The sequence below is a fragment of the Pleurodeles waltl genome, chromosome 2_1 (assembly GCF_031143425.1).
Source record: "Pleurodeles waltl isolate 20211129_DDA chromosome 2_1, aPleWal1.hap1.20221129, whole genome shotgun sequence".
Lineage (NCBI taxonomy): Eukaryota > Metazoa > Chordata > Amphibia > Caudata > Salamandridae > Pleurodeles > Pleurodeles waltl.
Window position 1 is genome coordinate 96,431,892 of NC_090438.1, and position 16,742 is coordinate 96,448,633.

Below are 16,742 nucleotides of genomic sequence, written 5' to 3' on the forward strand. Positions count from 1 at the left end.
TTCTTTGTTTTTTTACATAATATGCCATTGTTTACTTCTGGTTTTTAGTATTTTAGTGTTGTCTTCAGTGGCAAGGAGCTTTTTTTTTCTCCATGGACGAGGAGTTCATTGTATGAGATGCATGCATTACCTTGCGCTTGGTGATGTAGCGTGTCTGAAAGGGGATCATGGGAATGGAAGGTCAATGGAATATTTTGTCTGGCAGTGACTACGTTTCCTTTGTTTAAACTTCTGCAATCAGAGCGCCTCGTGGGAGGTGCCTTGGCATCACGCGCTTTGACCCCAATGATTGTTGCGTCTGCCGCTGATCACTGATCTGAAATCCATGCGCCTAGCCCTCAACCCTTATCACCCACGCTCAGCTGCAGAATTCTTGATGCAAAAAAGCAGATAATCCCAAGGCAGAGCAACAGACAGATGTGAATGTGTCAGAGAGTAGTGGAAAATGAAGTCCAGCACTCAAAAGGCTGAGTTTTCTACAGGCCCTTTGGGGGATTATCCCGTGATGGCTGAACCCCTAACCTCTCCCCCGACAAGTCAATCATTACAACTCAGTGTCACAAAGTGCACTGATACATCTCAATGATAGACAGATGCATGAACTGGTCCTAGCCTGCCTACGGTACCGTAAGGGAGTGTATATAAGCCCACTCAAATAATCTATTTTACTAGCTGCAATGAGTCTCAAACAGCCTAGCCACGCCGGCTGCCATTGCAAGGACACTGCAGAGCCCTGTGCACATCGATGGCTATATAGCTAACATGGGAGGAGAATGGCCATAACTTTAGATTACACCAGTGTGGCTGTATAGAGTGTTTTGCTACTTTCAAACTAATGTTAGTAACCGAGCCTGCATCCGGTGATGGCTTCTGCCGGAAGTACAGGTTTTGATTGGAGAATTCTAGATGATTCGTAAGAACTCTGGCCGATCAACCCTGCTCAGCTCTGCAAACTGATATACTTTCCCCAATCAATCTCCAGGAGTGATATTGGTTTCACACCCTCAATTTATAATTCCTCCATTCTCACAGGAAAGGCGTTTATCACCAGCCATAAAACTTGTATCTCTTTTTGTCAAGATGTTCAGTGGAAATAAATTGCTTGGCTGGTGCATGATCACCTGGACAATCTGACTTGCAAGGTTAACTTTGCTGCTCCTATCAGGTTAGCTTGACCTTACATTAAGGTATCTGTGTCTCCCACTGCTACAATCCATGGAATGTTTAAACTTACTTACTATTTCAACAACCTGCCTTTTGTGCAGGTTACTACATTCTATGTGCCTAATTCCCTGATTAACCAAACTTACCACCTCTGTCTTTACTCATTTTCCAGCCTGAAACCAGAAAAGGCAGCAGCCGATTTCAGAAAACCTTCTCTAAGTCAATAGTTTTCACGTAGATGTCGGAGGGGCAGACAGACCCCTTCCAGAGTCCCACTTAGATTAACTGTACATGAATTGATCTTATGTGTATGTCCTGAGAATCTGGCAAGCTCTGGGATGTACCCCAGCCGCTCCTTTCCTCGAGCACAATACACCTATTCAGATGTTTTAGTGACGAGTGAAAAGGGTGCTTATCCCCAATGTCTTAATGGTTGGTAAACTGCAAAGAAACTTTTGATGTCCCCATTGCCTGAATGTCTGCCAATGAAATGTCAGATCGTCTAAGATTTTATCGATAACACAGGAAGTGCTCTGCAAAAAGATGCCTGACTCGCTTCAACAACACAACTCCGTCATGTCTTTATGCTTGCTAGGGCACTGAATTCCTGAGAAAATAATGTTCTGATAATTCCAAAGATCTACATATTCAGAGATGTCCATTCTCTGCCCTCTCACACCTTGATGGAGGCAACACCATGCTGACAGCTGTGCTGGAATACCACATCACCCCTCCACAAGGCATCATACAGCCAGCTGCCCACCCAATCATAGGCCTCCATACATTTGACAGGCTCATACCAATTCTCAGTGAAGTTCATTGGCTTCTGCTGTCAGCCACGCTACGCTCAAGGTGCTGGAACTGCCCACTAAGATCACTCTTTCCATAGTTGGTCTCCAGCATCAGGACCTCTGGTGGCACATGCGACGTGCAGATCAGTATCAACACTAGACAGAAAACTAAGAAATGCAAGAAAGAGAAAACCAGACAGCAGATCTTCACCTACTATAACCTGAGCATCACCCACAAGATTCAAGTCCAGATCCGACAAGCAACCTTCTTCTTTTTCATCCTCAAGCACATGAAACATTTTCTTTGAACAGCATCTCACTGCTTCTTCTTGCCTTCCAAATGCCCACTCCTCTTCCATATCCTTTAGAGTTTTTCTCCTGTTTCATGCATGCATGTATTTATTCTGAGTATTTGTAAAGCATGCTATTACCCTGCATTTAGGATGCCATGGTTCCTATGGCCATAAGCATGTCACTAAAGAGAATAAAGTACAGGCTAGTGGGTGGGTAGATCGAACTAATTTGTTTCAGACATTTTCTGAAGTTGAGCACACTTGAGTTAGGAGCTAGTAGTTCCAGACATTAGTCGTGAGCACCGGGAGGGATCTACTTCCTAAGCAATCGCATCAGTAGCATACAACAATGACTAGGTCTGCCACTGTAGAATCGAGGAGTTGCTGACTTTAAAGCACATAAAATTATTTCATGCATTGCAAGGAGAGGACACCTAGAGTGCTTTATGTCAAAGGCATTAAGGCTTCGAATGAGCACTTTTTATAAAGAGTTGTCGGTGAAGAGAAACAAAGGGAGAAGTTTAAGAGTTCTTTTGTTATGCCTGAGAGTAAGACAAGCAGCAGCTTTATATATTTGCTGAAATCTATCCGTAAGAGCTATTGGTAGACTGAGGTAAAGGGAACTGCAGCATTCCAGACGCAAGAGGACAAGCTTTTGGACAACTGTTTTGCTGTGATCACATCTAGAGGGTTGGCAATTTCTCTGTTACGAATAATTGTTGTCAGGTGTGGTAGTCCAACTGGAACAATGGAAGCAAAGAACGAAAGTGTAAAATGACAGCTCTGTATTACAAACTTCTTACTTGGCTTCATGACCTGAGGTGGCAACCTTAAATGGGCCATAGCTTTCCATTTTATTATTGAGGTAAAACGGTGGAGGATCTTTAATATGTTAATGGGCATGCCTCGTGGCTTGAACACCATCCTGCTGCTAATTTGGACACAAAACCTAGACTTCAGAAGTTGGAACACTGAATTCCATTTCTTCTCACCAAGCATTAGCCATGCAGCTGCATTTTCAGTCCCCCCCTGAGCACTGCATTCTTTGCAGAGGTTTACCTTTGGTCAGATGACACCTGGGATTGTGTTCTAAGCAGGGGCGATTGTAGCTTATACTGAGACCTAAAAGAAGAACTAAAGATTGGTCACATTTAGTTGCAAGTCTTTGGAAACTCTTATGCCCACAAAGACCACGGCAAAGTACTCCTGTGGCCACGGACACTCCATTCTGCAGGCCTTCTGCTCAAGAGCGTAAACACAGCCTTCAGCTAGGTATTAAACAAAGGAAGGCTTAATTGTAATATTTGTGGGTGTCTAAAGAAGTACCAATGGTGTATTGAGTTTCTCGTTTCATTCCCTTTCTCCAGGTGCAAAGTTCAGGAACAAAGCCAGAGAATTGAAGTGATTGCCAACATGTCGATCACGGACCAGCCTCCAACCAACATGGTTATCAGCATCGAGCAAGCCACCGTGGGTCATGATGGAAAGAACAAGGTCAGTCTTGTGGTAGCCACAAACCGCTATGGCCATGGATGTTCCTTTCTGTCTACAGAGAATCCTGTTGATGACTTCAATTACCAAGCTCTCCGCTCTTGGCCATATGCGCTGTAGAATCTTAAGCCCATGGTCACCCCCTCTCCCTCCCTTTCTGAGGCTGGTCCTTTCACTATTTCTCTTGCTCCTTTTACAGCTCAACCCCCCCACTCACTCGCCAGCTCCCTCTTCTTCCTTTGCCTCTACCTCACCCATCTCTCGCTCAGGCATTCGATATTTTTCCGTCTCTCCCACTCTCCCCTCTTCTCCACCATCTAACCCTCTCTCTCACTCCCTGCTGTCCACTCCTCTGCCTGATTCCCCCTCAGTCCCGCATCACTTCTTGTTCCCTCTACCTGTACCCCTCATTTGACACTGATTTAAAACGGCCTTCGACCTTTTCTTTCTCCTCCTTATCCAAACACTGTGATGTTTCCATGCAGAAAGTGAAACGGTGATAAGGTGCATAAATTGATAGATAGATAGATAGATAGATAGATAGATAGATAGATAGATAGATAGATAGATAGATATGCTTATTTGTAGATAGCCCATTCATTCATTGGTCTGTTGTTGTGTCACTGACATTTTTCTTCTGCCCACAAAGGCACTCAGCATGGGCCAGTGGGTCAGCCTACTTCATCCATTGGATACCTTTATTGTGGCTGAAAACATTCTGTTCTCTCTCTGTTTCTCTCTCGCTCACACACACACATGCGCACACACACAAACACACACGCACACGGACGGACACATACACACGCGCTCCCTTCAGTGCCAGGACTGGAATGTCTGCATTTTGAAACCCCCCAAAAAATGTTTTTGATTTTAACCAATGTTGTTTTCATATTAGCGAGAGCCCGATAGCTCTCCAAAAGTAAAGATGTGAAAAACATCAAAAATCAAACAGGCATTGACAAATCCAAAAGGCTTGCCAATGCTTCTTTGTGTCTGTGAAAAAGTTATGTGGGCACTTGGAGGTGCAGGAGAGAGCTAGGTGTATGAGAGCCAGGACTTGGTTGCCTTAGATTAGTGGTGTTGTGCAGGTTGTGTTGTAATTCAGTATTTTCACTGCGCATGTCCACGACCTGGAGGCGCTGAGATGCTGGCTGACCACGCTGATATCTTAGCACTGTTCTATCTCTGTTTCTCTCTCTCTCTCTCTCTCTCTCTTTCTCTCTTAAATGAATGATTAATAAATACATTTGTATAGTGTCTAATACAACTAGTTATCTGTTCTTTACTGCCACTGTTGCTTGACCTGCGGCTGCAACAGGCTCATTTCAGCGCAAAGGGCTCCTGCAGCGTCATTTAGCTGCACAACCCTTGCACTCAGTGTGCCAAGGAGGAGAGGATAAACTTATTGTTCATTTATTGTTCTCCTCTCTAAAGCAGGAATCAAGCCCCATGAGGTGTCACATTGCGATACAAAGCTGCCAGTAAAGCATCCATTGGAAAGAACATATAATTAACCAGCACTGCCCTTCAATCCCAAGTAAGGGGTTGTAGGAGGAAGCCATCCGTAATGTCTAATTCTCTGTAGACCAGTGGCCTCGAGAGCTCCAATGACACCTTGTTGGAACCAGACAAGCGTGGATGACGATTCACTAAAATGTCCTGGGCAGTGAAAATGACATCCTGCACCAGTTGACCCACCCAGTGATGACGTCACAAAGTTGATCTCTTTCTCTGCACAGTAAAACCTCAGCAGTATTCTAATTGCTAGCGAGGGGTTAGTATAAGAAAAAGTGCTGATAACTGGAAAACGTTCAAGCATGGCTTTTGAGTTTTGGTTACTTTCTGCTTTTGCCACTTCCAACATGGCACCTGAGACTTGGCGTAGCAAGGGGAGCTCGCGGGGTCCCAGAGGACGAGCCAGGGGTATCAACTGCGACCCTTTTTATCCCTCACCGATACCTGTGCTGTTGCGTGGTATTTGCACTGCTCTTCCATCGCTTGTGGGATTGAGGTAGTTGACAGCACTCATTTAGGGTAAGAACATTGCTCCTCTAGTAACAAGTGCAGGGTCAGTACCTGACAGAATTCTCTTATTTACAGCTGTAGATGTAAAGAAATAAAAATGAATGTTCTGAAGAAGGACTAATCTGCGAGTTCTAATCATTCCTCTGTGGACACTAAAGCTAATGGTGCCCAGAGAAAAGTCCAGGTCTGTCAGGTCTGATCCCACAGAGAGCCAAAGAGTGGGATATGAACAGCCTCTGGCGAGGACAGGTTACATCAGCACATGAAGGGGACAGCAGGGAGGTAAGTGTCAGGCCATGCGTGTGCATCTCATCATCTGGAACTGGTGACATTTAGTCACCTGAGCTTAGTCTGAGGTGTCCAAGACCTCTGTGGCAGGTTCAAGGTCTGTGCGGTCAGTGCAGTTTGGTCTTTCCTAGCCCCTTGCCTCTGATTAACAGTTATCCTAGTGCAAGGCCCAATTAAGGCCCAGATTTAGGAGGGCCTAGCACATCCTTGCTCCACATTAGCATTTTATTTTACAATAATGTGGCCCAACGAGGCTACAATCGCTGCGCCAGATTTACAAAGTGGCGCAATGCATGCATTGTGTCACTTTGTAACCTATTGCACCTCATCATGCCTGCGCCAGGCATAATTGGGGGCGTTCCCCTGTTAAGAGGGCCAAAAAAATGGTGCAAAGAAATCTAAAGGATTTCTTTATGCCATTTTTTACAGCATTTGTAACGCCTGCTCGGAGCAGGTGTTAAAAGGGGACACACCAATGGTGACAATGGGCCCCTATGTACTGTTCAGGGTTAACGCCAAAATGTTGGTGGTAACCCTGAACAGTACATCAATAGCCTAAAAAATGTTGACGCTATTGCCCCGTACCCTGGGCCAAGGTCCGCTGTGTTTAAAATACAGCGTACACATGGTGGCGGTAGGGGGGAGGGGAGCTAAGGGGTGCAAGAAAAGTGGCGCTGCACTGGGTGAAGCGCCACTTTTCTTAAATTTTCCCCTGAGTGTTTTCTTTTTTGATGCATTTTGGGTCTGTTGGAGGGTGTTAGTGGGGCTAGTGAAGAAGAGAAGGATGCCCGCCACTGCCCCATGTCCCCTCCCTGATTTCTCTGATCCCCTCCCTCCTGCTTCAATCACTTTTCTCTCCTTCTCAATTCCCTCTTGTGACACTTTCTTTATTGGCACTTTCTGTACACATTTCCTAAATTCTTGGAGATTTTTCCTTGATCTCCTACATTCTACTAAAGGATTTATCTAAGGTCTGGTTGTGTAGTAAAATGTCAGCATCCTGCCTGTATTTCACCCCAGGTTCTCACATTCTGAAAGTGACCATTCAGTCACCCAGCAAATTACATCAATGTGAGGGAGATGTTTTTTTAATTAGACCATTTCTTTTCTTCCCATTTCCACCAATTGCTTCTTTGCTCCATTCACAAGCAAACTCTATTCCTGTCCATTTTCTGTGCCTCACCGGGTAGCAAATTTTCTGCGCTTTTTACCCCCTGCCCGCAATCTCTCCATCCCGTTCAGGATATGTGAGAGAAATCAGCTTATAGTGAAACTTTACTGAACCCACCACAGTCTTAATGAATGTAATAGTTTATTTATTACACTGGAATCCTTGAGAACCACATTTGCACATATTTTTCTAGACCTGGGATTAAAAAATTTAATTTATCTGCTCCTAGAATAGTGTGCCTGAGAATTAGCTACATTTAAATATCACTGCTTATTATAATACCTTCACTCCAAAAGTCAGCTGCAAGGAAATGTGAAATAAATGTCTGATGGGTTCCTGGGACTCCTTACTGCTTCTCACAGTTTATCAAAGGGAGGGTTAAGGCTGGCTTGCGCCTCCCCCATGGTATCAGTGCCTGCGCATGTATCACCTCGCTCCAGTCTGCCACCTGAGCTATATTTGTCTCCAACTTGATTCCTCCAAGAAGGACAGACCACTTCTGCTGATCTGCTGGGAGAAGGGAGTGCCCATCAGTCATGCTGACGAGTGGTACCAGAAGAAGTGCAGAGCACCTAGCCTCTTCTTATCTAGTGTTTGACCCCTCCTTCTATTTATGTGAACAGTATCTGTGGATATTTATTCCAGAAAATGCCCCTGCACTCTCTTATTGCCTGGCACCATGAAATATCTGGGCAATATGCCAACATTATTCTCTCTGTTCCATTGCTTTATAGTGTACTTGAGACTGATTATTCTCATTGAAGAACATATAGTGTAATTCAGAAGGTTACAAGCCCAATTCATGATAAATTAACTTTATTAATAGGATGTTCTGTAATGATTATCTGTGTCCATCCACACGCACCGAATGTATCACCGCAATGCGTTTCGCACCTCTCTGTGTGCTTCTTCAGGAGCGTGCAAAGCATGGACAATCTGAAACTCAATAAAGTTTATATGAGCAACATTCATGAACTTCAATATACAACATTATCATTTATATATTGTTTCTTTTTAATGAAAACATAATTTAAAAACACATTTTGATTACTCGGCTTAACATCCTAGATACCTTTTGTAGGTATTTATATCCGTACACTTGCATTCTTAAGTCATTCCATTCTTGACTTTACATTAATTACAAATATTACCTTTGTATGTGTGTGCAGAATTCATTACATCTTTGGTAATTCATAAGACGTAAGCAGGGCTAAACTCTAACAGGTGTTTTCAGAATTGGGGATGCATTTAAGTAAGTCTTATTGGAGCCGAGTACAAAGTATTAATACTGAAGAAGCAGTATTGGTGGTTTCTACATGGTAATCTAAAAACAAGTTAATCAAACCTGTAGCTTATAAGAATTGAATGCATGGCAAAAAAAATAAAAAAATAAAGACTACTTTGAATCACATGTCCCGGAAAATACTTCTTTGCAGATTTCCACTGGAAAACAAGCATTGGAAAAAACAATAGCTGGGGAGTTGGTAGCCAGCCTGTTGGCTTTGCCCATGCTAGTTTTAAAAAAAAGTTTTTGTAAATCATTAGTACAAAAATATAAACCTAAAAAACGAGGCACACACGCTTGCGCTCATGTGCACAGGCAGCAGTCTTTGAATGTTTTGTAAGTAAGTTTTAGGAAAATATTCAAAGATGACTTCCCACCCATGTGTTATGCATGCACGGCTTGATACCTTGAAAGTGGTTAGCAGCACATTGAAAGATGTTCCCTCCCTGCGCGCAGACAAACATCTTTAGTCACTTCAAGGTACCCGAGAGAATCAGAGTGAGACCTGGGACTTGACTGCATTAGGTTATTGGTTGAGTGTAAGTTGTGTTGTTATTCAGTATTTTTACACCACATGTCCACCATCCACAGGCTCTGAGATGCTGCCTGAGGAGGAATTAAGATGATGTCTTAGAACTGTTCTCCTCCCTCTGCTTCTCACTCTCTCTCTCTCTGACATGAATGAGTAAAGACTTTGTATAGTGTGTGATACAACTAGTTATCTACTCTTCACTGTTGGTGATGCTAGTTCTGTCTCGGCGATATTGATTCACAAAATGCCAGGAGGGGCAGTGGAAGTTACATCATACACCTTTTGACTAAGGGTGTAAAAAATTGACATAATCTGTTTTCACATAATTACTTGAAAGTATAGAAAAATTGTGTAACTTTGTGAAATCCAAATCTGTCATTTAATGCTAAAAAATGTTATGCAAACTGTGTCCTTGCGTCACCTTTTGCTCATATTCAGGTTATTTGCATTGTTCCTGTACACCTGCGCTATAATTTGCCACTAATAGTGACAGAATAATAGGAGCGGCATACTGTCAGGAAGTTTGTGTAACAAGTGTAATGTGATATTCCTGAAAGTATGCCAATTATAGGCAATTATAGCAGCGTAATTCAAATTGTACCCGGTCCAACTTTTCACCTCAATGCCATTACAGGAAGTGACATCATATCACCCTTTACGCTGCATCACAGGAAGGGATGTAACTAAACTGTGATCTTGAGTATATCACAATAATTGATGCCTCTGAAGTCTAGTGTATGCCTCAAAGAGAAAATAAATCAGTAAATCACAAGGAGATGCTCAAAAGAGATTTTTTTTAAATCACTGATTAGGCCCAGCTGTACAAATTCAAATGGTCCAAATATTGAATATGAGTTAAGGTACTGGCTTGATTTATTCCTCATCGTTGTTAATACATTTTGATTATGATCACTTTTAAAGAACTCTTACATGTGCAGAGCACAGACGTGACTTTTCTGCTCAAACACACAATTTGTCCTAAATTCACAATATCAGAACATGGCAACAAGTTTAAAAAAATCTATGTGTTTTTCATTTGCTTCATTCTTATGATGTATTCTAAAGAGGGCACATTTCACTTCTGAATTCCTTTATTCTAGGATCCGAAAGTGTTTTATCCCAGGAAAAGCTGCAGAAAGGAAAGAGTGCTACTGTTGTCTTCTGGATTTGTCACTGCTCTTGCCACCTATAAGGACAGGGGTTGCAAAAAGTCAGTGCCTGCATGTGATGGACAAGATTAGTCGCTGGTAGCCATGGTGATTCCCTAAATGATGTCCATGAGCTGCAGCTCTAACACACCCACGTCAGCCCTCCAGCTCAGAGGGTAGAGTAGCTCCATTTACATGGCAGAGCCCTTGCATTCATTGCACCGAGGAGAGGAGGATGACATATCTAGTCATTTATTGATGCTATGGTCTAAAGCAGGAATCATTCCCCATAAGGTGTCAGATTATGAAACAAATGTGTCATTTAAGCAGCCACAAACACATAAATCTCAGTAGAGCATATAACTAACAAACACTACCCTCCAGGTTGATAAAAACAAATCACAAATGCCAGCTAGGCTGAGGAGGAAGTCATCCATAATTCTACGTGCCATGTAGACTAGTGGCCTAAAGCAGTGCTTCCCAAACTTTTCAGAACCACTTTTTAGAATGACAAACTTTCTGGACCCACCTAGCTTTGATGGCCATGAGGTATGCGATTTTTAGTGTAACTAAAGCACTATGTGTTACCACACTCTCATTTACAGACAGAACATATCATATTGAAATGGTCATTAAATTTGCATAGACATAGAATTTCAATAATAAAACTATACTGAACAGAAATTATAATGTGCAGAAATGGGATTTCAGTCATTTTTTCTGTCATTTGTGCATTACTAAGTAAAGTGTCTTGATTTGTTTTCATAGTTTTAGAATCATCGCTTCCATCACTCTTCAGACTTACAAAAAATGTGGTTCATTTTTGCTTTGATAACTGCTTAATGTGTACAGTTCATTTATTGCTATTTACATTTTGATGTGTGTTATAAAACAATGACATCCTAAGGTCTTTCTGTTTACACACACTATATATACCCCAGCAAGATTCTCACATAATTCACTTTACTTTTCATTCTCTTATGGCAAAGTGAGGGGAGTTTGTAAACACCAATCCCCATCCTAAAAAATCATAACCAGCAACTTGTCAGAAGACAGGCTGACATTTGACCTCTGTCTTTGAAGCACAGCAAATGTGACTATTCAAGGAAAGAGTTTAAAAGCATCTTTATTTATTGCTTGGACTTTCACGACCCACCAAATGACAGCTTGCTGCAACCAGACAGGCCTGGATAAAGATTCACTAAAATGCCCTGGCTAGTGAAAGTGACATCCTGCACCAGTAGACCCTCCCACTGATGACATCACAAAGTCTACTACTTGTCCTACACATTAGCCCTCAGCAGTAATTTAGTTGCTGCTGAGTGGTTAGTATGAGGGCAAGTACTTTAACTGGAAAATGTTCAAACATGGCGTTCGAGTTCTGGGCACGTTCTGCTGCTGCCACTTCCAACATGGCACCTGCGACCAGGGATGGGGGTCCCACGGCACAAACCAGGGGTATCAGCTATGACCCTTTCTTACCCCTAATTGATGTCCAAGAAGTCAGGGTGCTTGGAGATGTGCATTACCGATGTCCTCCCATCACTAGCAGACTTGAGATAGTTCACAGCCCTTTTAAATATAGTAAAAGGCTGATGAAGCTGACATGCTTGAGTTGGATCCCTCCTCCGCTGCTGGTGGGCGAGAACCTGAGTGTGCTTGTAGACAAAAGATAGACAAAAGCTGTGTTTGAAAAGTATGAATGAAGGACATCAGTGTCTCTGGCTCAACTTAGTGTCCTCTTGGACCCTCCAGCCCAGAATGAGCCAAGCTTTCATGTAACTTCTGCCTGCCACCAATCCTGGTTCCTAGAATGCACCAAGAATTAAAGAAAAAACATACTTCTTTGATTTAAAACAGGAAGCAGAAAGAGATATCCATCTAGTGGCAGAATGGCTCAGTGTGAAATTAGAAAACTTGGGAGTTTTCCAGATTTCCCTGCTTGACCTAATTGTGTGATTCTAGGCAAATATTTTTATTTCACCTTCCTTCCTGGTTCCTTGTTGCTTTTAAAGAGCATTTTGAAATACGTGCGAACAAGCACCTCTGGTGCGTCAGATTTAAATAGAATATAATGTTTCTCCGTGTGAAAATATAGGCCACGTATAGAGTGAGCATGGCAAGTTGTCTCTTCATGTACTGATGGCATTGTTTTCATGGCGTGGGGGACATAAATATTTTTAAGTCATGTTTAAAAACTGTGAGTTTTAATAAATGCCTCTTAATACAGTGATATCTGATTACAACGTTGAAAATGCTTCTGCATGTTAGAGAAATACAGATATTTTATTTTGAGGAGCCTTCTTTATAATATTTTTATGTGTTAGTTGCACAGTTTACATGCCCAACATTTTTACAGGGCTCGGTTCTTGCATGGGCTCTTGCACCCCAGCCAGACCCTCGGCTCGGCTCTAGCTCGGCTCGCCCTGTTATTTTGTGGGCTCGCCCAGCTCTCTGAGTTTATCTCAAGGTACCTCGAGGCGTGTGTTTTCGTGTGTAGTGAGCACTCCCCATAACGCCTGTGTCTTTTGTACACTTCTAGGATACGTGAGACAAAACAGCTTCTAGTGAAATTGTGTTAGCACAATTCCTGTAATTCTGCAGGGCGAGGATTAGCCACGTGTAAATATTTTGAAGGACTTCCATGAAAAGCAATGTGGATTTCTGATTAAAATGTTTCACTCAAAAGGTTTCGATCAAAAGACGTTTTGAGCATTTCCTGCCCCTAAAATGACCAGGTTCAAATGACCAAAGCTCTTTCTCGGCATGGCTTGGTTGCATTTCCACATAGTTTTCATGCAGTAATGATTTTCAGATCTTTTTCTCAAATATCTCTGATGATAATGACACCTTTAATCCCAAATATGGAATAGTCTACTGCTCGGAAATTCGAGTGGAATGTCCGCGGAGGCCTGAAATTCCTGCCTCGGATTTGCAGTTCCTCGAGGGGTGGATTTCAAGGCTGCCCTGGTCCTGGGCACCGAGCTGGCCCCCCTCACGTATTTAACGCCTCGCTCCAATCCGCCACTCCAACCTGACCCCTCCAAGAGGCATCGGTGAAGCTGACGAGGTGGATCAGAACGAGTCCAGAACTCCCGGTCTTCCCTCATCTACCTTTTTAAGCCCTCCCTTCAGTTGACTCGCCTGGAAAACACTTTTTGGAGATTTCCATTGGAAAAAGAGGGTAATTAGATGCGAATTTAACCTTCAATCACTCGTGCCTGTAACAATTTCAAAATCCACTTATTTTAGGAATATCCTGGCCAATTTATAGGAGACACGAAATACGTTCAACCATCGGTAACAGCTGAAGTTAGCTCAGTGGGTTCACCTCCTGTTGCTGAGAGGTTAGCGGGACGTGTGATCCAGATCTAGGATGACCAGCGTAGGCCCAGGAGGTTAGTATTCATGTCAGATTTTCAGCATCACCTCTAGGTGCGTGCGGTCTATTTAGATTAATTATATAAATGTTTTTATTATGTGGGTGTCCTGAAAGTATGGCATGGATCCGGTCCTCCTGGGCCTACGTTTGACATCCCTTACCCCATGAGATTTTGATGATACAGAACACAGTCAGGAGTAGATTGGCAGCAACTGGCCCCTTCCGTAAACATAGTTCTATAAAATGGTACTTAATATTTGTTACGGCAGCCCTGTGATACCCTTTCTGTGGATACCATTGCCACGATCCCATCAAAATAATTTAGCATCCTTGGATCCTGGATTGCATAAACTGCCCAGATGCACTATTTTGCACTGATGTGCTACTGAGCACCATTTTAAGTTCTGTAAGATCGCACCATTTCACTCAACTAGTTTTTTTAGGGTTGAGCCTGCGTTGCATGCGCTCGCCATGCGTATCGCAGCGAGACGCTTTAGGTATTAGAAAAGGGCTCGGAGCCCTGTCGACGTCACATCAGTGTTTTTCATTGGTGCGTGGGCTTGCCTAGTAAAATCTGCTTGCTTTCATTAGTCGAAGGCATGCATACGTCATGCCTAGCCCTCCTCAAGCGCAGCGACCAAGTACAGAAAACATGCGAGGCTCACTGTTTTCTGTCGGATCGTGGACTACTTTTTCTCTATTTTCCTAGCGCGATTTCGCTTGGCAGAAGTCGAGCGCTTACACAGTTAATTTAACTTTTTTACGTTCATAAAATCACTTTTGCCGATAGATGAAAAGTCGGGTTAGGAGTTTACAACGCGATCAGCTCTAACATGAGCAAACACGAGACCCGTTGCATTGCAAATGCTTGTTTTTTTTATTTTGATAGCAGTCAACGTTGTTTTGCTACAGCCAGACTCATTGTTGATGCCCTCTAAGTAAAATATGAGCTGCACTGATCTTCAGAATAATAAATCACAGTAGCACCAAGGTACCCTTTGACACCGCAGCAGGTATTGAAAGAGTGTTCTGTTTTGCTCCATTTCTTTATGCCATCGGAGAGTGCTGTTTTGTGTTGTGTGTAAGTGGTTTATATACAGAAAGGCTGTGCTTTGCTTAATGTATTATCACCCCCATGCGAGTCAGATTCACAAACATTTCTACCACATATTTTAAGCCATTCTCAATTTCAATTTCCCAAAACTTTGTTGACAGAATGAGGAATAATGTCAGATCACAAAGTGTGGTGAGAAAGACACATTACGGGGACTCTGACCCCACACATATTTTGCAGACACTTTCCACCATGGAAATGAAACTACTTCTGTGGAACACTGGAATGAGTGTTGGTCTAGGGTGAGAAAGGGAAGGAACAGCTCCCATCTTGTGTGAGGGTGCATTAGAAACAAAATACGCAAATGCACAATTCTGCATTATTCACATTTGCATCTGCACGGATACACTGACGCTTGTTGCAGAGCACCGGGGGTTGCAGGAACCCAATGGGAGTAGATTTTCGATGTTTGTGCTTGGTCCATGTGAATACAACCCATAGTTATAAGCTTCATCCTCTGGGCAAACAAGCAGCAACTCTGCAGAGCTGAGGTCAGTTTAGATAAGGGTAAAGCATAAAACACAGCAGAGAACAGGAATGAACCACCATGGCCTAACTACTGACTGGCACCGCCAAGAAGCAACACACATCCCACTGGGTTGTTCACACACAAATACGCACACACTAAGGCCGTATCATGACTGCTCTCTGGGCCTGCTCAGGTGTACAGAAAGGAGCCATGAACCCATTTTGAAAACAACCATTGGCAAACCCAAAAAGTTTGTGCTAAACAGTGAAGGGGCATTTGTGCACGAGTGTAATTTCATGTTTTAGCTCATTAAAGCCACAACTGTTGGCTTTGCCAATGTTTGCTGTCTAAGTCAAGCAATTACTAGACGTCCCTCTTGAGTGAGGCATAAGGCCTTGAAGATTATTTTAAGAAAGAAAAGTTGCAGTACTGCAAGCCATCACTAGATGACACTGCTGAGGCAGGAGCAGACGCTTGAAGATTCTTTCACAAAGGTGCAGTACCACAAGTTGTTACAAGAGGCGGTCTGATAAGTCCTTACTATACCACACTGCAGTATTTGAGGCTGTATGTAGAGGTCCCACATGGGTCCACCACTGACCTTTCACCCTCAGGATACCTGAACCCTCCCCCCAGCGTTCTCAGATTTCCAGCGAATTACTAGGTCATGAGGGCCATAGTCATTGTCACAGCTCTGAGTGCACCTCCGGAGTATGCTGGAGAAGTTAGTTAAAGGAACTGCGATATTCACAGGAGTTTCCATCCGGTGATACCGGTAAGGTGGCTTTATTCTGGTCACAGACCAGCTCTTCGTCTGTCTGTCTTGAGGCTTCTAGTTTGATATAGGAGGGGGAGAGAGAGACCAATTTACAAGTGTGCATTCCCTTCTGAATCCAAGCTTATCTTGAAGCGTCAGGCATCCTCTAAGATGGAGGTTGTATCATGACGTAGGCGCGACCATGCACTTTCCATCATGACGTTGGCGCGACCATGCACTTTCCATCATGACGTTGGCGCGACCATGTACTTTCCATCATGGAGTTGGCGCGACCATGCACATTCCACCATGACGTTGGCGCGACCATGCACTTTGGATCATGGCACTGAGGTCATAGCCATCTTTAAAGATACTGCAGGTGGGATTCTTTGTTAGCCAGTCATTATCACTATGCAGTGGCGGTTTCTTACCGAGGGTGGGGGAGCATCACCGCAAGCCGCGCTGGAAAAAATAGAATGGCAGTGAAAAGATTTCATCGCGGTTTTACTTTTACCAATGTGTGCCCTGTAGCAGCCAGCCTACCCCAGAGACATGCAGGGCGTGTCCTCTACTGCCCATGGGCAGCATGCAGCACTTAAGCAGGGCTGACTGGACGCTCCAAAGTGCGCATGTCACTTTGGCTGGCTGACTTGCGCCAGCCAAAGTGACCTGCACACTTTAAAGCTTTCCACCCACCTGTCCTAGATAGCTGGGTGGAGACAAAGCACAGACCTCCAGTGCCTGAAGGAGCATCCAGCCAACCGCTCGATCTAATCCAGGTGCTTCTCTCATGCTGGTTAACTGCAAGAGAGCAGCGTCTGGATTGGTTAGG

The 16,742-nt window shown here is 43.5% G+C and overlaps 1 protein-coding gene across 2 annotated transcripts in view; it reads left to right on the plus strand.

Moving 5' to 3' along the window:
• The window catches only part of LOC138261579 (vascular endothelial growth factor receptor kdr-like), a 420,550-nt gene that overhangs the window by 255,368 nt on the left and 148,440 nt on the right, over positions 1 to 16,742 (plus strand). For both annotated transcript variants that reach the window (XM_069210667.1, XM_069210676.1), the window contains exon 11: positions 3,616 to 3,742. In XM_069210667.1, the coding sequence (XP_069066768.1) occupies positions 3,616 to 3,742 (127 nt within the window). The remainder of the gene's footprint in view (positions 1 to 3,615; positions 3,743 to 16,742) is intronic.